The sequence below is a fragment of the Nerophis lumbriciformis genome, linkage group LG04, assembly GCF_033978685.3.
Source record: "Nerophis lumbriciformis linkage group LG04, RoL_Nlum_v2.1, whole genome shotgun sequence".
Lineage (NCBI taxonomy): Eukaryota > Metazoa > Chordata > Actinopteri > Syngnathiformes > Syngnathidae > Nerophis > Nerophis lumbriciformis.
The window spans coordinates 4,799,591-4,826,509 of NC_084551.2; the positions used below are offsets into that span (position 1 = coordinate 4,799,591).

General features: G+C 37.8%; 1 protein-coding gene across 2 annotated transcripts; it reads left to right on the plus strand.

Annotated features, from left to right (window-relative positions):
* The first annotated feature begins 2,421 nt into the window (after window positions 1-2,421).
* flot1b (flotillin 1b) lies at window positions 2,422-26,629 on the plus strand. Of its 2 annotated transcripts, XM_061947699.1 has the most exons (13): window positions 2,422-2,528; window positions 2,985-3,038; window positions 7,760-7,835; window positions 13,047-13,137; window positions 13,425-13,568; window positions 15,860-15,979; window positions 19,975-20,070; window positions 20,153-20,305; window positions 20,376-20,557; window positions 22,212-22,257; window positions 24,732-24,869; window positions 24,958-25,122; window positions 25,192-26,629. In XM_061947699.1, the coding sequence occupies exons 2-13, from the start codon at window positions 2,996-2,998 to the stop codon at window positions 25,219-25,221; spliced, it is 1,284 nt and encodes a 427-aa protein (XP_061803683.1). In that variant the 5' UTR covers window positions 2,422-2,528; window positions 2,985-2,995; the 3' UTR covers window positions 25,222-26,629. The 2 variants fall into 2 exon arrangements, with proteins under 2 accessions (XP_061803683.1, XP_061803684.1); XM_061947700.1 differs by lacking the exon at window positions 7,760-7,835 and having other exon boundaries at window positions 2,461-2,528.
* The last annotated feature ends 290 nt before the right edge of the window (window positions 26,630-26,919 follow it).

Genomic DNA, 26,919 nt, shown 5'->3' on the forward strand with positions numbered 1-26,919 from the left:
AACGCCGTTACTATCGGCGGTAACTAGTAATCTAACGCGTTATTTTTTATATTCAGTAACTCAGTTACCGTTACTACATGATGCGTTACTGCGTTATTTTGCGTTATTTTTTATGTAGTATCAGCTAGAAACTGAGAAGATCTGAGTGTTGCAGCGCTGCTGAAGAGGCGACAAAAAAGAGGCGCGCCGCGCGCTGTCTGTGTGTACGTGTGTGTGTGTGTGTGTGTGTGTGTGTGTGTGGGAGGGGGCGTGTCTGTGTCTACTATCAAGACGTCATGGCGAACCCCGAAGCCGAGTTTCTTAAAATGGAGATATTTTCAGTACGTTTCTTTTATCGACCACAAAGAAAAGAACATTTTAGTTGAATGTAAGTTTCAAATATGCTGAAACAGCTACAAAAACAACATGCTTCGACGAAGCTAGTAAAGAGACACACACTTCACCTCCACCTCCAACAGCGGCTGGATTTTAATGAGGCACTGCACACTGAAGGTACACACACTCTGTCAATTCTCTTATATACTCTTTCATTTTAGACTTTTAGAGTGTTTGATTATCACATCACTCTAAATGTTTAGACTATAAAGTTCACAAACCTAAAGAGGGATGCTAGTGGGCCAGGCTAATATTTCCTTTTCTCTAAACTAAGTGGGGAAATGTGTAGAGTGTTCTGGGCTTCAGACATGATTTTATTTCAGAATTCCTTGAGATAAAAAAAAACGCCTGGTTAGGCTTTATGTATGTAGTGTGTGCCTTTCTTGTTTTACAGCTATGTTGTTATTATGCTGTTTGTTACTTATGTATGTTAAGTTGCAGCTATTTAAAATAGTTTTGTCAATTTGTTCTGGTCTGAAACAAAATGGCCCTTTAAAACATATCTTTGTCTTTGTGTGTTGTATGTAGAGCACATTGCTTAGCAGAGTTCAGTGATGCAAATGCATGTCAAGTTGATCAACAGATTGTATTATTCTCCAGTGCAATAAACAGTACTAAAATGAAGGCTAAAAGGGCATTAAATGGGGCCTTAAAAAAATTAAAAAATATATATAAGTAACTAAATAGTTTCTTTTCACAGTAACGCATTACTTTTTGGTTTAAGTAACTGAGTTAGCAACTGAGTTACTTTTGAAATAAAGTAACTAGTAACTGTAACTAGTTACTGGTTTTCAGTAACTAACCCAACACTGGTTATAACCCTTATATAAGTCTATTAATTTTTTGCGGCTTTTTTGCGGCTCCAGACAGATTACTTTTTTGTATTTTTGGTCCAATATGGCTCTTTCAACATTTTGGGTCGCCGACCCCTGCTGTAGACCTACATAAATACTGTACTGTACACAGGGCCGGCCCGTGGCATAGGCCGTATAGGCAAATGCTAAGGGCGCCGTCCATCAGGGGGCGCCACACCAGTGCCACAACTGTTGGAGAAAAAATAAAAAATTTGGTACTATTACTTCTAAATACAAAAAATAATCCCACGTTAATTAAAATGCAAAGTAAAGCCTATATAATAGAAATATTATGTGTTGCACCCCCTCCCTTCCCGTATCATGACTCTTTTTGGACGTCACCACATCAAAAAATCAACACAAGATGTCAAAACAGCCAAAACTGTCAGGTGCCCAGGGAAGAAAAAAGAGAAAAGAAGAGGAGGAGAAACGAGAAAAAGACAGAGGTAGCAGGTAGGTAACGTTAGCCTACATGAAATTATTTGTCTGTCACAGAATGTGATAGTAACCTGGCTTTTTAGCATTAAGCTAATGTTACATGATTCGGCAATTGCTAATCAATAAATAGCTAGTTCTGTTTTAACGTCGGGTTAATATTGTGGAGGGGGCTAAATTGTTATGGAAAATAATAATGTAACGTTAGGTAATTACAGTACTCCCACCTTACATTCCTCAGGGACATTTGTATTAGATCTTTTAAGCAGGTGTTTTTTGTTTACATTGTTATTGCCTTCTGGTTAGCTAATGTTTGCCCTGCAGGTAATAGTCACTTTTCCACCCCTTTATATATTAGGTATAGTTGTAAGCCTAGTTGTTAAAGTGCACATCATTAATGTTAATTAAGCAAAATGTATGTAAAAAATATTGTATTTCATATATTCATTTTTATTTTTTGCATTCATTTATTTATTCATATTTTTTTTTATCTTGTTAACTATTCTGATTGTTAATTTGCTTTCTTTAAGTAAAAAAAAAAGGTCAAAGACAAAGCTATTCGGTTTCTTGTGAGTATATACACTTCACTGCCGATGTGGGGGGGGCGCCACCTAAAATCTTGCCTAGGGCGCCAGATTGGTTAGGGCCGGGCCTGACTGTGCATAGTATTCGGAGTATTCTGTTGGCGCATTTACCATGTTTGACCACTAGGTGACGCCTGCAATGCAGATGGGGCGTGGTCAACAGTGCACTTCCGGTCGTGGCGGACATTTTTGTCGTTGAGACTGACAGAAAACAGAAACCCTGCTCGAGCTGCCGTGACGATAATAACGCTTAATTTTTTGTTGCCTCCAACGAATATCGGTGAGTCGAATCAATAGGACAACGACAAAATATTGCTATCACTTCAATTGTTTTTAAATAATAAGAGACTTGTCGCAGTGTATATCATCATGACTTCTCGGAATGCTGGGTCGGGGGGTGGGGGTGGGGGCGGGGAGGATAAGGGCTTTAAACACAAACGAGTGACGTTTTCTTTTAGTGATTCCGTTCAACTAATACATGAATACATATCTAAAATGTATGTATTAAAATGTTACATTAGAACGTCTGAGCTTTATGTCGTTTAATAGAGCTTTTTTTTCGAGGTGGGGGCGTGGTCACGACAGCGCAGTGCATCGATTAAATTAAAAAGGCACATAATGTTCCCTATAAAAGTTGCCTAATCCTTATTTAACATGATTTAAGTCATTGGCTAAATATAATAAGTGAATATTTGTCGTGGTTATGATAATAGTTTGTTTCTGTGTTTTGCATCAGAAGCAGCAATCATGTTCTACACATGTGGACCCAATGAAGCTATGGTGGTTTCAGGTAAGATTTTGTAATACTGATACAGTTCGTTGGAGTTCAGTTTAGCCGTCATACACATTTATAGTTAAAAGATAGAACAAAACTTTGTTTACAAACATCACACTTTGCAACTGTGTCATGTGACTGGATTAAGAAAAGGGCAGAGGTGGGTAGAGTAGCCAGAAATTGTACTCAAGTAAGAGTACTGTTACTTTAGAGATTTATTACTCAAGTAAAAGTAAGGAGTAGTCACCCAAATATTTACTTGAGTAAAAGTAAAAAGTATGTTGTGAAAAAACTACTCAAGTACTGAGTAACTGATGAGTAACATACACACACATATCATATATATATATATATATTTATATATATATATATATATATTTATATATGTATGTATGTATTTATATATATATATATGTATGTATATATATATATATATATATATATATATATATATATATATATATATATATATTTATATACACATAAATTGATATATACAGTATATCATTTATATTTATTTAGTTTGCCGTTTTTGTTTACATGTTAAAGGTGTTTTAATGAATATACATGCATGTTTAACATACGGATTCCTTTCTTTCATGAAGACAAGAATATAAGTTGGTGTGTTACCTGATTCTGATGACTTGCATTGATTGGAATCAGACAGTAGTGCTGGTAACGTCCACGTTTTCAAATGGAGGAGAAGAAAAGTTCCTCCTTTCTGTCTAATACCACATGAAAGTGGTTGGTTTTTGGCATTTTATTTGTCCAGCTTCCATATTCGTTTTCACACACTTTACAAGAAATACATTGGCGGCAAATTCCGTAGCTTGCTAGCTTGTTTGCGCTGGCTTTCGGAGACTCTTATTTTGTAAGTGCAGGCGCGATGGAGCGGCACTTTTATTCTGAAGACAGGAACTGTGCAGTCAGTCTTTAGGCTTTTGACGGGATGTACGGTTGAAATAAAAACGTGTCTTTTTTCCTTCACACTTTTGATTGATTGATTGAAACTTGTATTAGTAGATTGCACAGTACAGTACTTATTCCGTACAATTGACCACTAAATGGTAACACCCCAATAAGTTTTTCAACTTGTTTAAGTCAGGTCATGTGACCGCCTGGCTCTGTTTGATTGGTCCAACGTCACCAGTGACTGCATTTGATTGGTGGAACGGAGTCAAACGTCACTAGTGACTGCATTTTATTGGTGGAACGGAGTGAAACGTCACCAGTAAGGCAGGCACTTTGAAGGTCTGTCTGACAGACCAAAACAAACAAAGCGTGCATTAACAGATCGATAAAAATTAGTAGCGAGTAGCGAGCTGAATGTAGATAAAAGTAGCGGAGTAAAAGTAGCGTTTCTTCTCTATAAATATACTCAAGTAAAAGTAAAAGTAAGTTGCATTAAAACTACTCTTAGAAGTACAATTTATCCCAAAAGTTACTCAAGTAGATGTAACGGAGTAAATGTAGCGCGTTACTACCCACCTCTGGAAAAGGGCAACGTTTACGTAATCACTGAAGAAAGCAGTTTCAGATTAAGTGGTTCAAATATTAGAATTATCTATCCATCCATCCATTTTCTTCCGCTTATCCGAGGTCGGGTCACGGGGGCAGCAGCCTGAGCAGATAAACCCAGACCTCCCAATCCAATCCAATCCAATCCACTTTATTTATATAGCACATTTAAACAACAAAATTTTCCAAAGTGCTGCACAACAATATTAAACACAATTAAAAACAATATAAAATAAATATGATTAAAAACAATTTCAAAGGGTAAAACCAATTAAAACAGTAAATAGAAAGCAACATTTTAAAAAACACAGGGGACAACAGAGGACCACACAACTCACGTAGTGTTAAAAGCCAGAGAATAAAAGTGGGTCTTAAGACGAGACTTAAAACACTCCACTGTGGGAGCAGTTCGAACATGGAGGGGCAGAGTGTTCCAGAGCTTAGGGCCGACCACAGAGAAGGCCCTGTCTCCCCTGGTTTTAAGTCTCGTCTTGGACACCACGAGCTGGAGCTGGCTCTCGGACCTCAGAGCGCGCGCAGGATTGTAAGTTTGGATGAGGTCCGAGATATACTGAGGTGCCAGTCCATGTAAAGCTTTAAAAACAAACAGCAAGGTTTTAAAATCAATTCTAAAATGAACAGGGAGCCAGTGCAAACTCTCAAGGATCGGGGTTATATGCTGGCGTCTCCTGGCCCCTGTTAAAAGTCGTGCTGCCGCATTCTGGACTAACTGCAACCGGGAGAGAGCTTTTTGGCTAATCCCCGGCCACTTCGTCCAGCTCCTCCCGGGGGACTTTGAGGCGTTCCCAGGCCAACCGGGAAACATAGTCTTCCCAACGTGTTCTGGGTCTTCCCCGTGGCCTCCTGCCGGTCGGACGTGCCCTAAACACCTCCCTAGGGAGGCGTTCGGGTGGCATCCTGACCAGATGCCCGAACCACCTCATCTGGCTCCTCTCCATGTGTAGGAGCAGCTGCTTTACTTTGAGCTCCCCCCGGATGACAGAGCTTCTCACCCTATCTCTAAGGGAGAGCCCCGCCACCCGGCGGAGGAAACTCATTTCGGCCGCTTGTACCCGTGATCTTGTCTTTTCGGTCATAACCCAAAGCTCATGACCATAGATGAGGATGGGAACGTAGATCGACCGGTAAATTGAGAGCTTTGCCTTCCAGCTCAGCTCCTTCTTCACCACAACGGATCGATACAGCGTCCGCATTACTGAAGACGCCGCACCGTCTCACGATCCACTCTTCCCACACTCGTGAACAAGACTCCGAGGTACTTGAACTCCTCCACATGGGGCAAGATCTCCCAACTCGGAGATGGCACTCCACCCTTTCCCGGGCGAGAACCACGGACTCAGACTTGGGTGTGCTGATTCTCATCCCAGTCGCTTCACACTCGGCTGCGAACCAATCCAGTGAGAGCTGAAGATCCTGGCCAGATGAAGCCATCAGGACCATCCATCCATCCATCCATTTTCTACCGCTTATTCCCTTTGGGGTCCATCAGGACCACATCATCTGCAAAAAGCAGAGACCTAATCCTGCAGCCACCAAACCGGATCCCCTCAACGCCTAGAAGTTCTGTCCATAAAAGTAATGAACAGAATCGGTGACAAAAGGGCAAAGTTTACGTAATCACTGAAGAAAACAGTTTCAGATTAAGAGGTTCAAATATTAGAATTACGCTAATACTTAATGCCACTGTGTAGGTATATTTACTTATTAGACAAAATAATTGAATCGATCACTACTGGACTGTTCAGATATTTTGCATCAAAATTGCCATCATTTTCATAACCATTTCCACAAACCTTACATGTTCAAGCTTTGATTATTTCAAAAAAGAAAAATGGAAGTTGAAGTAAATTTGAGTGGATCTTGGGGTAATACATTTATATCTGTACAACATCCATTACTTTTTATAACAAAACAAATACTGAGTACACTAGTACAGTAGTTTTCAGACTTGTTTCACCAAGTACCACCTCAGAAAACACTTAGCTCTAAAAGTACCACCATAAAGACCAGCATTATAATACAGTAGCGTAATAGGCCTGGATATTAATTAAAAACAAGGCAGATGTTTTATTTAACAAGAATATACACACAGCTTGAAACAGTAACACAGTGTTTGAATATTTATCAAAGTGATTTTTTTTGCCGTACTACGAGTTTGACAATAACTGTATTAGTAAATACTAGGGGTGTGGGAAAAAATCGATTCGAATTCGAATCGCGATTCTCACGTTGTGCAATTCAGAATCGATCCTCATTTTTACAAAATAGATTTTTATTTTTATTTTTATTTTTTAAATTTTTTATTAATCAATCCAACAAAACAATACACAGCAATACCATAACAATGCGATCCAATTCCAAAACCAAACCCGACCCAGCAACACCCAGAACTGCAATAAACAGAGCAATTGAGAGGAGACACAAACACGACACAGAACAAACCAAAAGTAGTGAAACAAAAATGAATATTACAAACAACAGTATCAATATTAGTTACAATTTCAACATAGCAGTGATTAAAAATCCCTCATTGACATTATCATTAGACATTTATAAAAAAAAAGAAAAAGAAAAGAACAATAGTGTCACAGTGGCTTACACTTGCATCGCATCTCATAAGCTTGACAACACACTGTGTCCAATATTTTCACAAAGATAAAATAAGTCATATTTTTGGTTCATTTAATAGTTAAAACAAATTTACATTATTGCAATCAGTTGATAAAACATTGTCCTTTACAATTATAAAAGCTTTTTACAAAAACCTACTACTCTGCTTGCATGTCAGCAGACTGGGGTAGATCCTGCTGAAATCCTATGTATTGAATGAATAGAGAATCGTTTTGAATCGGGAAAAAAATCGTTTTTGAATCGAGAATCGTGTTGAATTGAAAAAAAAAATCGATTTTGAATCGAATCGTGACCCCAAGAATCGATATTGAATCGAATCGTGGGACACCCAAAGATTCACAGCCCTAGTAAATACAGACCATCAGTGAACCACTAGTGCTACTTACATTTTGAGAATCAATGATTTTGACTTTTGTTGTGGGGGAAATCCTGTGTGAAAACATTATGAAGTAACTTGAGTAGTGTTTTTTCTTTGCGTCCAAGGTTGCTCCATAATGAATGCATTTAGTTATACATTAGTAAATGCCATGTTTACATCATACCGCCTCTTCTTTTTTCCCTTCCAGGCTTTGGCCGCTCTCCTCCACTAATGATCGCTGGAGGGCGAGTGTTTGTCTTCCCTTGTATTCAGAAGCTCCAAAGGTGATTGCTCCAATCTTACTTCTTTGTGCTTTTGTCACAAACATGGCAGTAATTGCTAGTATAGATCAAGTGTTAATATGCGGTTTCTAAAATAGTTGGTGTTAGTAAGCCACAGTGGGGTGGGCCCCCTGGGGGCTGTGATACCACTGAGACCCCGGGGAACATGCTTTATCAGTATCATGCAGTATCATACTTCAAACCCAACTTCGAAAAGCTGTGCATTACGAAACGTGCTCAAAAATCAGCACCAATTGTTGTATTCATATTGGTTTTGTAGGTTAAAGGGGAACTGTACTTTTTGGGAATGTTGCATATCAGTCACAATCATTACAAGAGACAAGAATACAAATTTTATTTTATTTTTTAGTATTCTAAAGATGATAAAAAACGCTTACAAGATGCGGCAAATGGTAGTCACCATTTTAGCCTTCAAAGCCCTCTAAAACAACTTCAAAGCCTTCCATCAATGTTTTATACACACGCTGCAAGTACATATATAATGTAGTAACAGACTTGTTTTTGATTGATTGAAACTTTTATTAGTAGATTGCACAGTACAGTACATATTCCGTACAATTGACCACTAAATGGTAACACCCGAATAAGTTTTTCAACTTGTTTAAGTCGGGGTCCACGTTAATCAATTCATGGTAAACAATTCATGTTAGTAACAATATGTACAATATTTACTATATTTTGCTCATTTTATGCACTACCGGAACTTATTTCCACAGCGCATTAATTTCCGTTCATTTAACAACTCATTTCTGACTTCCAGAAACAAATTAAGGCAGACTTGTTTATAGATGACAAAGATCACTCTTTTCGGACAATGAGCATTCACAACATTATCTTTTTGAAGCTGAATATACGGAGGATGAACTGCTGGTTATAGGAACAAAGCAAGAACAGACGGTGAAACGTTTGAGCAGACAGAAGCCAAGAGAGTCAGGACCGGCGTGACTTTGCGCTGTAAATGTGGAACTTGGAGCCAAGCTATGCAGACAAATCTAGTGCTTATCCAAAGCCAACTGGAAAAAACAAGCCCGGCCAGCTTGACCAAACAGATAATTTTCCATCGTGTGAGTCACTATAGTATTGATCATGATACACATCATGCAACGCATCATGCTTGTTAGTACAACAACATTACATTCACTGTCGTGCTAGATGTATACAAACAACACATGAAATGTGGGCTACCGGTAATACTTTAAAGATACTGTAATATGACTGTTCATGTTTTTCAGTCAGTACAGATTGGTGTCCTATTGCATTGTGTTGTGCATTACAAACTTAAAAGCCATTCAGCTGCTTACGCAGAAGCTATCTTACGGCAAATGCCGTAGCATGCTGTTGCAAGATAATGTGTTACTACGCTAGAAAAAGGGTTCCGCAGTGTTCGCTTTTTTTTATAATAACAATGTCGCTACAGCTTGGCTATTATACAGATTAGAGAACAAAATTAAGTATTGCTGGCGATTTCTGGATGCATTTTTAAAGTGATTTAGGGGCAGAATGGATTGCTCCCATTAGCTGCATTGCTAGCTACCTAGAACAAGCAGATTTTTTCAGATTAGAATGCAAAACAAGACATTTGTGTTCTTGTCTCTCATAAAGATTGTAAACATTAGGCATAATTTAAAAAAAAAAGTGCAGTTCCCCTTGAAAGTATTGTATATTGCGCTCCTGAGTTAATATTGCTGATCAATTTGAATGTCTTATTTATTGAGTTTGTTTAATTTTATTTTTCAATTTCAAATGGTTCAAGTTGGTAAAAAAATGTTTATAGTTTAAAAAAGGATGTAATATTTATTTCAATTTTAGGCAAATTGTTGCAATTTAAATCGTTTCTATTACAGACTAAAAACAGTGTTAATAAATTCTTAGTTCTAAGTGGATCTATATTTCTTTTCTTTTTTTTTTATGTTAATATTGATACAATGTCATGCAGAGGTGTACTTATCAGTTTTATACAGAAATTATACTATTTATAGTCGTGGAGGGGGCGCAAAATGTTTTCTTCTTCCTCGGGGGGCGTGACAGAAAATTATTGAGAAGCACTGTCACAAGCTCAAGGGAGTGGTTGATAATTTACTTTGTCGTCTCTCGCTCTGCCTCATGTCCTCCTATAATATAATATAGAGCACAATCTTGTTACTATGCCTCTGTTTCTGCTGTGTGACTACAGTGGAACATCTTAATATTGAGCACACAACAACGTTGACAAAAGGAAATAATGGCCTTTGTAATAATCTGTTTCGGGGTCAAACTGTTAACGTCATTAAATCTTTATTGCCTATAAAGGCCATGTTTCAAGCGACATTTTAACATTATTTGCTGTGCAAGTGCAAAAAGAAGTCAACTGCTTTATATCAAAGCAAAACAAAACTGGAATGCTCACCTTTTGATGATACGTAACGTATATTCATATCTGGCCCACCACATCATTGTATGTGGCTGGCAAGAGTCTGGAAATAATGTGCGTCTATTAGGGATGTAACAAGATGAAAATCACGGTTATTGTGACCAAAATTATCACGGTTATCATTATTATCGCGGTATTGTTGAATGTGCTCAAAAAGTATACACACACTGAAATCTTTTCCCCAATCATTATTTTTTTAAATAACTAATTTGCATGTTTTTGCATGTTTTCTGTTTCTTATGCTTCACTGATAGTGTTTAGTCTTAATATTGTATCTGTTTTAATGGCTAAGCTTGTATTGTTTTAAATATTGATTTGTACTGCGGCACTTAAAGATGTATTTAAATGAAATGTGCCTAACAAATAAAATCTATTACTATTTTTTATAATTTCTGGCGGGCATTGTTTTACTCCGTTCAGCGGTTTTTGAACCACCTCTGTCTTTGTTCCTCAGAGTAAAGAACAACCACACTTAGAGACAGTAAGAGGACACAGCTTGTAGGTTCAATGCACAGAAGTTAATAACTTAGTTGCTCAAACATAAATTTGTTTGTATAAGTTTATATTGGAGTATGTTGTTTCTTAAGGGGGAAAGACGTCTCATGTTTTCATGTTAGCATTTAAGCCAACGAGCTTGTGTCAGACAGTCTGTGATTTTATCAAAGTGCAGTTATTAATCATAGCTTTTTGGTCATTCTAATTCAAAACGGTAATACTAACCATTGGTAGTTTTACCGCGATTATCAGTATTACCATTACTGTTTATCGTTACATCCCAAACGTAAATAAAATACTTAATCATTCTTACTAAATGTATTTATTTCCATTTTGACAGAAAAAAATGAATGGACTGCATAAATTTGCATATATTTTAAACTTTAAAATTATGTGATCATGCAACAAATATATTATATATTACAATTTATTTTCATAAAAATAAATACTTAACTATTTGCCAGTACTTATTTGATTTCTGATTTCAAAGCAAGCTAGCCATCAATTTGTATGTATTACAATCAACTTAATCAAATGCATGCATAAGCATTTGTGTAATAATATCTATCATGAGACAATTATAAATGTATATTCATATAAAGTCACTGTTACAAGCTGCACCCCTTAAAAGGGAACTGCACTTTTTAGGTGGGAATTTTGTGTATCATTCACAATCCTTATGAGACAAGAACACATTTTTTATGCATTCAAACTCGTGAATAAACGCTTGCGAGAGTCAGCTAACAATGCAGCTAATGGGGTTTCAATCTATTTAGCTTATAAATCGCTCGAAAAAATATCCAAAAACCTTTTATGTACATGCTGTAAGTATATATGTAATATAATAACAGGCACATTCATGATAACATGTATTATTTGCGTATTTTCTGTGAGCTCTTGAGTATCTAATAATAGAAAAGCGCGATATAAAATGTAATCCATTATTTTATTATTATTATTATTATTTTGCTCATTTTAAGCATCATGCACCTTCACAGACACTATTTCCTTCTATTGCTTGGTTGCATATGACACCATGTGCATTTTTCTTCTTCGCGGCTTAATTCATATAATGATTGTTTGAACATTTGATTTGTTTGAGAAACGTTCTGTGTTTCCCTACTACATTAGTAGTGTTTGAGAGCAGAACCAAACGTAAAGAAAGGACAATAGATAGCATTAGTTTGTGTTCTATTGTGGTTGCTATGCCTAAATATAACAACGAATACCCGGTTGTGCAAATAAACTGACGTCAGATTAAGTCCTTGTCGTAAATACTGTAATTATTGGTCCAATATACTAAATTTTCGTTGTTGATTTTTACAACAGGCAAGCAGTAACGTTTTGGTGATAGTGAATGGTTTAAATCTTTCAAAAAATGTTTTTCTGAAGAGTGTATAAAAATCTACTCCATCCCATTTTAAATATTTTTTTATGGTCACTTATATATTTGCCTCTAAACCTTTCAAAATACACCCAAATCTGCACTGATGCTCGTAAATAAACTAGACTAATGGGACTCTAGACCACTGACGGAAACCTGGAACTGCTTCTATGTCACGTGGTTGCAACCCAGCAATAATAACAACTACTAATCATGGCAGACTTTCTGAGAGCTAAAGACGACTACTATGGAACAAGTGATAATCCAGAACCTTATATTTTTGAGTGAATATACTGCGGATGAGCTACAAGTTTTAGAAGCTGAGTGATAGCAGATCCAGCAAGTATCATTCAGATTGTAAATATTGGTATTGGTTGATATCGGGATCAGAAATGAAGTACTATACTGTAATATCGACTATCACTATTGTGTAAATAGAAATTAAGTAGTCGTAAAATACGATTTTGACACGTGGCGTAGCGAGAGAGGAAGGCAAGTACCGGTAATAGACTTAACATTCATAACTGATACTGACAATTTTAAGATAAATATAGGAGTCTTTGCCGTTTGCAATGAGCAGAAAGGACAGAGATGTGTCTATTGTTTTCCTACATTGCAACAAGATACATTTTCAGTTCTACTTTTAGTATTACACTTGTCCTTTCTGCCCTTTTCTGTAATGTCATCAAAACAAAATGGGAAAGTCCAAATTAAAAGAAAAATGCACTTGCGGAGTTAATACATCTCATGTTTACAGTAAGATATGCTGACATGGTATTTCTGAAGGCGGTTTGACCTTTTGAAGTTTTGTGCAATTTCAGAAGCATATTTTGAAAAAGGGGAACAAACTACTCTATTAGCCTACACAAGGGTCCTGATCCATGTTTCTTGTTTGTTGTTATAGAATCACTCTGAACACTCTGACTCTAAATGTGAAGAGCGACAAAGTCTACACCCGCCATGGTGTCCCCATCTCTGTCACTGGCATTGCTCAGGTAACATTTGAAAAATATACAATTGTTATTAAAAGGTTTAATGCTGTCTTAATGCTCTTAGGCATTCAAGAGGGTCAGTAGTAGCACCGATATGCACACCCTTAAACTTTTTTTTAAAGTCACCTTGTCTCTCTGACAAACCACAACCCAGAGGAGGCGTGTCTTAAATGTCAACACATAACAATGGCTGGCGAGGTCCTATTGCAGACTCCCAGCGGTTTACCTCACTATTCTAGACACATCCTAATACAACTCAAGACTCAGTGCTGTGTCTTTTTTGCAACCAGGTGAAGATCCAGGGCCAGAACAAGGAGATGCTGGCCACTGCCTGCCAGATGTTCATGGGAAAGGCAGAGCAAGAGATTGCCCATATTGCCCTGGAGACCCTGGAGGGCCACCAGAGGGCCATCATCGCCCACCTGACTGTGGAGGTGATGTACTGTGGTGACGCTTACACTTGAGGAGAATCACCCCTGTCCCAACTTTATGTGACAAAGGCTGCCTGTACACTAAGACGGCTAATGTAATACAGGGTATAACCTACCTAACCTTATCCCTGTCCACACACACCCAATGCCATTGTTTAAGCTTTGGTTTAAGACCCCCTACCACCTCCATCCGCGGGCGCAATGCAACCTTGTACGCATGCGTGGAAAATGGCAGACGCGCATATATTACGTCAAAGTCACCTCTGACCTGAAAGTGTATCCTTACTCGGCAGTCTGGTATGAGAAGTATTTCAATATAGCCTATTGCCACATTTCTTTTAACAGTAAACCTTGCTTGCCTCACCATCAGCAGCTGTTAGACTAGCCATTCATGTAGTGAATCACACCTGAGCCATCATAAATGAATCAAATCTTTAATGGACGTGTGAAAGTATACAATGTGATGAAGAACATTTTACAACAATCAATCTAGGGATCTAGATATCTGGTCAGGACACTCCTCACTCTTTTGCCTTCACCTTCATTGTCCATTCTTGCAATCCTGCCTGTGCTTGGAAGCTGAAAATTGCGGTCGTTTAGCGGCTCCTTAATGGCTTCACAGTCGTTATGGAGTACAAAACTAGACGTTGAGTAATCGCTCAACATACATCACGTACAATAACTAATCAAGTCTGCTTTGCCAGTCCAAATGCCGTTTTCCGTAGTCTTCCCTCGTCGGGTAGGTAATACAATACATTCTCGTCGTCTCCCCTTCGACAAATGGACGAAGTTGTTCGGTAAGTAGAATCACAGCTGACCTGGACATTTGAAAGTTTTCTTGCCATTCCTCTGACACAACACACTCGGTGCCATACATATCCAACCAGGCTGCCGTTCTTCCAGGGCTTATCCAAAACCGTCGCTCAACATTGCTATGTTGCTGTCTGAGACGTGTTGAATCCCAAATAGCTGCAATCGCGCCTTTTCTTCTCTTAAGGTATTCATGTGTGATTTCCACAAGCCATACTTGCCAACCCTCCCGGATTTTCCGGGAGACTCCCGAAATTCAGCGCCTCTCCCGAAAACCTCCCGGGACAAATTTTCTCCCGAAAATCTCCCGAAATTCAGGCGGACGGACCTGAGTCCGCTAACCCACAATATAACCAGCATACCTGCCCAATCACGTTATAACTGTAGAATGATCGAGGGCGAGTTCTTGGTTTCTTATATGGGTTTGTTGTTGGGCAGTTTCATTAACGTCCTCCCAGCGCGGCAACAACACACAACAACAGCAGTCACGTTTTTGTATACCGTAAAGCAGTTCGTCTGCCGTAAACAGCAATTTGTGACACTCTTAAACAGGACAATACTGCCATCTAGTGCATTTGATGAAAGCATTTTTGTGCGTGCCACACATCAATGCATCATCAGAGTTCAGCATGGTTAGAAAAATAGTGACAGAGAATAGAACAAAGGATGGACAATTCAACCCTTAACTCAACAATGAGTAGATGAGTGTTATGTGTGTGTATTTGCGTAAATAAATGAACACTGAAATTCAAGTATTTATTTTATATATATATATATATATATATATATATATATATATATATATATATAAATATATATATATATATATATATATATATATATATATATATAAAATGTATATATATATATATATATATATATATATATATATATATATATAGCTAGAATTCACTGAACGTCAAGTATTTGTTATATATATATATATATATATATATATATATATATATATATATATATATATATATATATGAAATACTTGACTTGGTGAATTCTAGCTGTAAATATACTCCTCCCCTTTTAGCCACGCCCCCAACCACCCCCCTCCCCCCACCTCCCGAAATCGGAGGTTTCAAGGTTGGCAAGTATGCCACAAGCGTCTGTACCTGTAGGAGAAGGAGAAACACAGGCATGTCTGGATGAATTGCTTCCATCTTTCTAGTGGTTATACCTCCGAGTGGAAACCAGTTGTTAGTAAGCTGGCTGTGGTGCGTTCTTTCTGATGTCACTTCCTCTCCAAACTCTGTTTATAAACGATCAATGAGTCCATACAGAGCTAAGAGCCGGAGATTCAAGAAATAGACGGCGCACTTACCCGTGTAAAAAAATATCCAAGGAGGGGAACCTTAAACAATGGGTTAGTGTGGCTGATATGGGGTTTCGGCTAAATAGTTATTTGTTTAAGGAGTTATCCAGCTTAATATAGACAGGGCCTAAAAGTGTGTTTTATTTCTCACCTCGCACAGGAGATCTACCAGGACCGCAAAAAATTCTCCGAGCAGGTCTTCAAGGTGGCCTCCTCTGACTTGGTCAACATGGGGATCGGAGTAGTCAGCTACACCCTCAAAGATGTCCATGACGACCAGGTACTTCACATAAAATGCTTTCCAGCTCCAGGGTCTCAGAACCTCTCAGAAGGTAGAGGAAACATTAAATACATGATTACCGTATTTTTCGGACTGCAAGTCGTAGTTTTTTTCATAGTTTGGCCGGGGGTGCGACTTATACTCAGGAGCGACTTATGTGTGAAATTATTAACACATTACCGTAAAATATCAAATATCATTTAGCTCATTCACGTAAGAGACTTAGACGTATAAGATTTCATGGGATTTAGCGATTAGGAGTGACAGATGGTTTGGTAAACGTATAGCATGTTCTATATGTTATAGTTATTTGAATGACTCTTACCATAATATGTTACGTTAACATATCAGGCACGTTCTCAGTTGGTTATTTATGCGTCATATAACGTACACTTATTCAGCCTGTTGTTCACTATTCTTTATTTATTCAAAATTGCCTTTCAAATGTCTATTCTTGGTGTTGGGTTTTATCAAATAAATTTCCCCCAAAAATGAGACTTACACTCCAGGGCGACTTATATATGTTTTTTTCCTTCTTTATTATGCATTTTCGGCAGGTGCGACTTATACTCCGGTGCGACTTATACTCCGAAAAATACGGTACTTTGTGTTGTTATTCCCCTTTTTTAGGGGAATAACAAAGTCATCAGTTAAAGTGCAAAGTCATCAGTTAAAATTCAACAAAACCACGTTTTTGAGACTCAATGAGTGTCTGTTTGGCTTTTTTTGTGACACCGCCACAAAATGGTACTTAGAATAGCAAAAAGTGTAATGATAATCATAGAATCGGAAAATGAAAATTATTGCAACAATAGGAGAGGGTCTGTCCAGCCTCAGTACAATATAGGCAAGACTAATTCATTAAATATCAATTACATACTCAAATAAATATGCTAAACAGATACTAGTGTAGTTCGCATACAGCTAACATGAAAATGAGCAGACAATGCTGCCAACAAACGGTTTCCTCATCCCTCTGTTATACAGATCAGGTTTTTTTTAAGTTAGTGAGTAGTTTTACTTTGTTTTAGTTGTTTTTAGAGCTGTCTTCAACTAGGATTTTCTTAGTCAAATCTGACTTATTAGGTTTTGCCTATGGTCGACGATCAGTCGAATTTATGGTGTTTTTTAAGAAAAATAAACTGATGGTGGGTGATATGTACTGGTAGTAATGTAGTGATATGTAAGTAGTGTATACTGACTGGCCACTAGTAACGTCACATGGATGTGCTGTAGCACATATAGACGTGAATAATTCCAAATTAATTAAAAGGTACATATAAAGGGAATACAATCTTTAATTAAAGTTAACAAAACAAAGATCTCGTTTGCGACTTGTTCCACCTAAAAAAAAAAGCTAAACCACAGCTGGTGAGGTAAGATCTGGCGCGTAGCACCAGGAGAATTTCAAAATTGAGTATAAATAAGGGAAATAAAATTTGTAACAATGTTTCTGCATGTGAACGAGCGGAATGATTACTTTTTTCAAGAGGAGACATACACCTCTGTGGCAAAACGGTGTGTCCTGTGAGGTTGATAGTTGACTCAAACTCCCCTGAATTGAATCATCAAATCTCTAATTAAAGACAGCCTTAGTTGTATTACATTTTATTGTACAGTTATCAACTTCTCTTTACACTTGCATAACAGTTAAGAATATTCAAATTAGGACTGTTCTGATCCGATATTGATATTGAATATCGGTCTGATATCAACATCGGCTTGCCTCTTTTATACCTCCGATACAAGCAGTCCTGCAGTGTGTTTACTTATGCAAAGCTGGACAGCCAGTGAGCAGTTTAATGTCCTCCAATGAGCGCACAATGTTGGTCTTTTCTTCTAATTTAGTAAAGTCGTTTACAAATGGTAAACATGGTAGGCTGTAGGCTACCAGGAGCTAGCAGCTACTCAACAGTTAAGCACACCATAGCACACAAGCTAGACATACATAATAAGTTTCCTTAAATGACAATATTGTAGTCTAAAACATGATGTTTGTCAATACAAACAAGTATCAAATAATTATACTGTAGTTGCATATCACATACAGATATAAAGTCTCCAAGGCAGAAACATATTAGAAAATGTTTAGTTAAGTAACAAATGTCATCATCATTCAACTTACTGTCATGATCTTAACTTAATGCAATATTGTGGCCACTCAGTGTCGCTAACACTTCAAACTAAAGACAGCATAAATCCTTCCAGTTACGTTTTTCATACCTACCATTGTAATCTGTTTGAGTCATTTCAATTGATCAAGACAACATTCCACACTAAAAAATAATAAAAGTATGTATGATTTGTGCTGATATTTTATTGGATCAATATCAGTACCGTATCGGTAGTAAAAAAAAGTTGTATTGGGACACTCTTATTTAAAATAATCCTCACCTTAAAATATTTCCCAAATAATTATTAAGATTGTCAAACAAAACATTTAATCTCAATTAATCGCATTGTCCATAGTTAACTTTCAGTGATCGCGATTAATCGCAGATCGATATGTTTTTTTAAATCTTTAATAAGTGTAACATTTGACAGATAGTTTTCAAGTTTTTAATAGTATCCATGCCATTCAATGTATCTTTTTCTTTGTCAATTTTTGCTTTCTATTTCTTTCCCGTTTGTGGCGCAACACCAACTGGAACGCAGCTGCGTTTTCCCACATTAAAGAATGGACAGAGGGTCGCACAGGACACACGCACGTTATTCACGTGTCAAAAAAATAGGACATATTTAAAAAATAGGACATTTATTATCGTGTTAACTTTGACAGCCCTAAAAATACATGTTTTATGAAGATGACAGGTTGACCCTGGAACAGAGAAATTGATTTTTGTTTTTTAAATGTCCAATCTTTTTTTTTTTTTGCAAATATATTTTATTGAATTTTACAGTTAAAATCACATTTGACAGTCATACTTTGCTCACGCAAACCCTTCATACAGGCACACATCCACTCATACACACTCACATGCACACTTGAGGAGAGAGGTGCACTTGAAATTTAACAACTCAAGGTTTACAGTATCAGAATCAGAATAGTTTTATTGCCATTGTTTGAGAACGGGTTCACAAACTAGGAATTTTTCTTGGTGCAATCGTGCAACATAAAACACATATAACACAGATTTGGTAATAACAAGAGCTGTAACTGAGCTATCAGATCTTGTTATAGACTTAGAAGGAATTCTAGGGAGCTACTGTTAGGAGTTATTGTTCATGTGCCTGATGGCCGAGGGGAAAAAACTGTTCAGGTGGCGGGAGGTGTGGGTCTGGATGGACCGTAGTCTCCTGCCTGAGGGGAGAGGGGAGAATAGTGTGTGTCCAGGGTGAGAAGAGTCACCTGTGATCCGACCCACACGCCTCCTGGTCCTGGAGGAGAACAAGTCCTGGAAGGATGGGCGCTTGCAGCCAATCACCTTCTATATATATATATATATATATATATATATATATATATATATATATATATATTAATATATATATATTAATATAGACATTATTACAAAAAATACCCAGATATTGTATATATGTAAATGTCCTATCTATTTAAATGAAAAAAAACACCTGTCTGTTACAATTAAAAATGGTTAAGAATAAAAAAAACAACAAGCTCTGGTCAAAATGAGACATTTTAGGTTGCGATGAAGATGTGATGGTGAGGACACTGTAGTAGTTTGTATCTGCATGTTTTTATAAACCTTTCAGGAACTGTGACGTCTTTTACCACTAATACACTTAAGTGGTCTTTATTGACTAAGTGTAGGCGACCCCCCTCTCTCCTTTTTCTCCCCTCAACCGCTCTGTACATTAGTGATGAATTACAGCTAAGTGCTACCATGGCAACCGTGTCCTGTTAGTCTGACGTGCACTTTTACACTCACAATAATAAACATGCAATACAAATGTATCAATAATACACATATTGTTGCATTAAGAAGGGCAATCAAATCTTTTTTGTAGCTAATCTCATGGTCACTGTCTACCAGGACTACCTCCACTCTCTAGGTAAGGCCAGGACAGCCCAGGTGCAGAAGGATGCCAGGATTGGAGAGGCTCAGTACAAGCGGGATGCAGTCATCAGGGTAAAAATAGCATCTTTACTCTATTTTCACGTGTACTATACATCTAGTGAGGAAATCTCACCGCTTTGTGACCCCCATGCAGGAGGCCCAAGCCATGCAAGAGAAAGTGTCCGCTCAGTACAAGAACGAGATTGAGATGGCCAAGTCCCAGAGGGACTATGAGCTGAAGAAGTCCGCCTATGACGTGGAGGTCAACACCAAGAAGGCAGAGTCAGAAATGGCCTATCAGCTTCAGGTACTAATAAGGTCTTGTCGATCCTTCTGGTAAAACATCTCTGAGTCTTCGCACCAAACGCTCTTCACAGGTGGCCAAGACCAAACAGCTCATCGAGGAGGAGAAAATGCAAGTTCAGGTTGTGGAGCGAAGCCAGCAGATCATGCTGCAGGAGCAGGAGATAGTCCGCAAGGAGAAGGAGCTGGAGGCCAAAATCAAGAAGCCTGCCGAGGCTGAGAAGTATCGTCTGGAGAGGCTGGCTGAGGCTCAGCGGTAAGAACACAACTACCAATGCTGCTCCAATCACTCACAAGCACATTATGAGGATATTTTAAATGCTGACAGGAACAAACAGCCAATACAATTCTCCAGTTTGTTTGAAATTCAGTCTGTGAAAACTGGATTATGTCCTGAGTCCTTCCTCACTCTGAAAACTTGCTTACATGTCGTGTGCCTCCAAAAAATTCAAACCTTGTAAGAACTGTGATTGGTGGAGTTGTAGTACTTCATATCCTGGGTGTAAACCACTCCTTCAGAATGCGTACAGCCCACTTTTGCAAAAACCACCTCTTGATTTCTGATCATTTGCGATAAAAGTCCCTGTTTTAACATATTGATTAGTTCCAACTGCAATAACACTGCCAACAAAATGGATAGTCGAGAGTTAGCGTCACTCCACATTTTGGGGCCCTCTGTGGAACATTGCAGACATTACATTGAACAGAAGAAATCGGGCAAAAAGACAGCATGTCGAAAGAAAATGTTATTAGTCTTTGGTTTCAAATATCTGTGTAACAGATTTTTTTGGCGTTAAAGTACAAATCATTTGAAAATATCAATTTTCCTAATTAGAGTTGCGCAATATAGAAGATATACAATACAAATATAAATTTGATCATTCAATGTTATTAAAAATGTTAAGTATCAGCATTGGTATAACCAATACTGCCCCTGGGACTACTTGGTATTGGATCCGTATCCAAATTTGTAGTATGGCCCAAAAGTAATGTAAAGTATTAAAACTGAAGAAAATGTTTTACATTTTAACAGAAGTGTAGATAGAACAGAAAGTAACCAGATATTAATAGTAAATTAACAAGAGATTATTAAGTTTTGAGAAAAATAATACAACTGGAAATGAAGCAATATGTTTTTAGGAACCTTTGTAACCCATTTCCATTATCATTTACCGTATTTTTTGGAGTATAAGTCGCACCGGCCGAAAATGCATAATAAAGAAGGAAAAAACACATAAGTCGCACTTGAGTATAAGTGGCATTTTTTGGGGGAAATGTATTTGATAAAAGCCAACACCAAGAATAGACATTTGAAAGGCAATTTAAAATAAATAAAGAATAGTGAACAACAGGCTGAATAAGTGTACGTTATATGAGGCATAAATAAGCAACTGGTATGTTAACGTAACATATTATGGTAAGAGTCATTCAAATAACTATAACATATAGAACATGCTATACGTTTACCAAACAATCTGTCACTCCTAATCGCTAAATGCCATGAAATCTTATATGTCTAGTCTCTTACGTGAATGAGCTAAATAATATTAGATATTTTACGGTAATGTGTTAATAATTTCACACATGAGTCATTCCTGAGTATAAGTCGCACCCCCGGCCAAACTATGAAAAAAAAAATGCGACTTATAGTCTGAAAAATACGGTATATGCTAAATAATATAATGTGACATATCGTTACAATATTTATTACGATATAGATTTCAGGCCATATCACCCGTCCCTATTCCTAATAAGTATTATTAGATTATTCAAGGTTAATATCATGACATTATTGCATTGTTCACCATAATTTCCTCTTTTATCTTAGTATGCACTTTTAGGCCATACATGTCCAATAAAGATAGAACATGTTCCTTCATAATAAGTAATATATGTTTTTCTCCTGCCAGCGCGCAGCTCATCCTGGAGGCCGAAGCGGAGGCAGAGTCCATCAGAGTGAGTCTTGACTTCCTTCTCCCTTTACCTCCAACTGAGCTCCACCTTTAAAGGGGAACATTATCTCAATTTCAGAAGGGTTAAAACCATTAAAAATCAGTTCCCAGTGGCTTATTTTATTTTTCGAAGTTTTTTTCAAAATTTTACCCATCACGCAATATCCCTAAAAAAAAGCTTCAAAGTGCCTGATTTTAACCATCGTTATATACACCCGTCCATTTTCCTGTGACGTCACACAGTGATGCCGATACAAACAAACATGGCGGATAGAACAGCAAGGTATAGCGACATTAGCTCGGATTCAGACTCGGATTTCAGCGGCTTAAGCGATTCAACAGATTACGCATGTATTGAAACGGATGGTTGTAGTGTGGAGGCAGGTAGCGAAAACGAAATTGAAGAAGAAACTGAAGCTATTGAGCCATATCGGTTTGAACCGTATGCAAGCGAAACCGACGAAAACGACACGACAGCCAGCAACACGGGAGAAAGCGAGGACAAATTCGGCGATCGCCTTCTAACCAACGACCGGTATGTTTGTTTGGCATTAAAGGAAACTAACAACTATGAACTAGGTTTATAGCATATGAAATACATTTGGCAACAACATGCACTTTGAGAGTGCAGACAGCCCAGTTTTCATCAATTAATATATTCTGTAGACATACCCTCATCCGCTCTCTTTTCCAGGGGGTCTGGCGGCAGATTTCTTTGACTTTATCGTTGGAAATGCATCTGCTTTGAGTGTCGCAGGATATCCACACATTCTTGCCATCTCTGTCGTAGCATAGCTTTCGTCGGTAAAGTGTGCGGAACAAACGTCCAATTTCTTGCCACTTTCGCATCTTTGGGCCACTGGTGCAACTTGAATCCGTCCCTGTTCGTGTTGTTACACCCTCCGACAACACACCGACGAGCAGAGGTGGGTAGTAACGCGCTACATTTACTCCGTTACATCTACTTGAGTAACTTTTGGGATAAATTGTACTTCTAAGAGTAGTTTTAATGCAACATACTTTTACTTTTACTTGAGTATATTTATAGAGAAGAAACGCTACTTTTACTCCGCTACTTTTATCTACATTCAGCTCGCTACTCGCTACTAATTTTTATCGATCTGTTAATGCACGCTTTGTTTGTTTTGGTCTGTCAGACAGACCTTCATAGTGCCTGCGTTTCAACAAATACAGTCACTGGTGACGTTCACTCTGTTCCACCAATCAGATGCAGTCACTGGTGACGTTGGACCAATCAAACAGAGCCAGGTGGTCACATGACCTGACTTAAACAAGTTGAAAAACTTATTGGGGTGTTACCATTTAGTGGTCAATTGTACGGAATATGTACTGTACTGTGCAATCTACTAATAAAAGTTTCAATCAATCAATCAAAAGTGTGAAGGAAAAAAGACCCTTTTTTATTTCAACCGTACATCCCGTCAAAAGCCTAAAGACTGACTGCACAGTTCCTGTCTTCACAATAAAAGTGCCGCTCCATCGCGCCTGCGCTTTCAAAACAAGAGTCTCCGAAAGCCAGTGCAAACAAGCTAGCAAGCTACGGAGTTTGCCGCCAATGTATTTCTTGTAAAGTGTATAAAAACGAATATGGAAGCTGGACAAATAAGATGCCAAAAACCAACCACTTTCATGTGGTATTAGACAGAAAGGAGGAACTTTTTTTCTAATGCAAGTCATCAGAATCAGGTAATACACCAACTTATATTCTTGTCTTCATGAAAGAAAGGAATCTATATGTGTTAAACATGCATGTATATTCATTAAAACACCTTTAACATGTAAACAAAAACGGCAAAATAAATAAATATAAATTATATACTGTATATATATGTGTATATATATGTATATATATATAAATGTGTGTATATATATATATATATATATATGTGTGTGTATATATATATATGTGTGTATATATATATATATGTGTGTATGTATATATATATATATATATATATATATATATGATATGTGTTTATGTTACTCATCAGTTACTCAGTACTTGAGTAGTTTTTTCACAACATACTTTTTACTTTTACTCAAGTAAATATTTGGGTGACTACTCCTTACTTTTACTTGAGTAATAAATCTCTAAAGTAACAGTACTCTTACTTGAGTACAATTTCTGGCTACTCTACCCACCTCTGCCGACGAGGCATGATGTCTCCAAGGTACGGAAAACAGTCGAAAAAAGGGAAAATAACAGAGCTGATTTGACTAGGTGTTTGTAATGTGTTTGAGAAAATGGCGGATTGCTTCCCGATGTGACGTCATCGCTCCGAGAGCGAATAATAGAAAGGCGTTTAATTCGCCAAAATTCACCCATTTAGAGTTCGGAAATCGGTTAAAAAAAAAAATTGTCTTTTTTCTGCAACATCAAGGTATATATTGACCCTTACATAGGTCTGGTGATAATGTTCCCCTTTAAGCATCCAACCCTCCCGCTTCCCTCTGCAGATGAAGGGCGAGGCTGAGGCGTTCGCCCTGGAGGCAAAGGGCCGTGCCGAGGCAGAGCAGATGGCCAAGAAGGCGGAGGCCTTCAAGCAGTACGGCGACAGCGCCATGGTGGACATGTTGCTGGAGAAACTACCGCTGGTGGGTCGCGTGGGAACAACAACGTCCTTGTCCTCTTTTTTTTGGTGTTTTACGTCACGCGTCCTCTCTCTTTATGGTCCTTTTTAAGATGGCAGAGGAGATCAGCAAGCCGCTGTCATTAGCCAAGAAGATCACCATGGTGTCCAGCGGCGGCTCGGACGTGGGAGCGGCCAAGTTGGCAGGCGAGGTCTTGGACATCATGACCAAGGTGCCATCAGCTGTGGAGAAACTGACTGGAATAGACATTTCCCAGGTATCATATTTCTATTCTAATATTCATTCATGTTGGTGTGTATTTACTGACCTTGGTGTTGAATGGTAGGTTACAGGACAGTCCCTGCGCGTACACTAAGAAGACGTGGAGCATCAGGCCTCCTCTCGCCGTGCCTCAATAACCACTCTCATCACTCTGAGTGCATGCAGATGTGTCTCCTCTTCCTCCTTTTCATATCTCGTAAGTGCTGGCGTTTGAACCGCGTGGTTCTTTAAGTCCCCCGAAGATCCGTTTAGCTTGAGATGGTTTAGTGTTTGCATTCATTGTGGCATCAAAAGTGTTTGTGTTCAGGTGTGCTAGATGTCAGCTGTAGTTTTTTAGATCACTGTTAACTTATGCACTACACTAACTGAGCGGCAAACATGTTACCACCACCATGACAAGAAAACAAGTGGTAATATTCTGAGAATATTGTCACAATTTGACAAAGGTTGTGATACTGCAAGAATAAAATTGTATTATTACAAGAATAGTCAGAATTATGAGGGGGGAAAAAAGTGGTGATAATTCAAGACAAATTTGTGGGGGTAATCGTGACAGGATGTTTCGCAAGAATGAAATTAGAATATTACAAAATTATACTTGTATATATTCCACCAGAAAACAGTATTATGAGAATCTTGTTGCAAAAATAAAGTTGCAATATTACTGAGATAAGTGACAATTTTTGTAAGAAAAATCCTCAGAATACTATAATATAATAATGGTCCAAAAATATTTAGTGTCTAAAATCTACAATTATGCCCCCATAAAAAAAAATACATTTGTTATAATATTGTAGGATTTATGAGGCAATTGTGTGAGGGAAAATAAGTGAAGCATATTTAAAGGAACAGCTGCATTATTATTAAGTATGTAATTATAATAATCCTGTAATGTTTTTTTCTTGTAAAATGACCTTATTTCAGAATTGCATTACATTTTTCTCCTCATCGTGGCTGTAACAATTCTGATTCGGGATTTTGTCTGGCGTCTCAGATTGATAAAGGAAGTGGTTGTTAAGAGCAGGCTATAAAGGAAGTGGTTGTTAAGAGCAGGCTGGTTGTGTTTTTGGCAGGAGAGTGGGAGGTCCTCCTGACTAGCAAAGGAAGTCAACATTGTTACATACAGTACACTTTGAAATGTCGCGTACCTTTGACTAATTCTTCATGTTTGTAAGAATGCCGACTAACACTTAGAAGTCCTGTGAAAGTTAGTTAGTCTCGTAAAGCTGCATGTCATTTTTAACAAGTTTTCTAACGCTTTACTAACCATCCAAAGCTGCAATGCATCTCATCACCGTGAAGTGCCTGGGTCAAGCGAGATGAACTCCAAAAAAACCAACAATGTCAGACCTCTTGTGTTCAGCTTGTCAGGGAATAAATATATCACCTTATATCCCAACTGGTATAAGCCATAAATGGAATTTACTTATCCTGTTTATCACGTTGTTGCATGTGTAGCCTCGAATCCGCATTTATCTGTATTAATAAAAAGTGTGCTACGATCGTTGTTTTTATTTGAAAAGGGTTAAAACTTTATTGAAACATCTACAAATATATAAACAGCACAATATTCAAGGTAGCAAGCGTTTCTACAGAAGACTCCCAACAAGAGTGCTCCATACATTAGTACAGGAAAATACAGATTTGTATTTAAAATATGTACAAACTATTCATGTACCAGCAGACAAGGGTTAACTACACTGTATCAAATAGTGTATCAAAAGGGGACTCGAATGGCACCACATCTATCAAATGATGGTGTGTAGGACTGATTGACACTAGTGCTGTACAA

Coding starts and splice junctions, on each gene's coding strand:
- flot1b (XM_061947699.1), top strand. CDS start 2,996: ATGTTCTACACATGTGGACCCAATGAAGCTATGGTGGTTTCAG. Junction 7,836..13,046: donor TGTATTCAGAAGCTCCAAAG/GTGATTGCTCCA, acceptor TTGTTGTTATAG/AATCACTCTGAACACTCTGA. Junction 20,558..22,211: donor AGGCTGGCTGAGGCTCAGCG/GTAAGAACACAA, acceptor TTCTCCTGCCAG/CGCGCAGCTCATCCTGGAGG.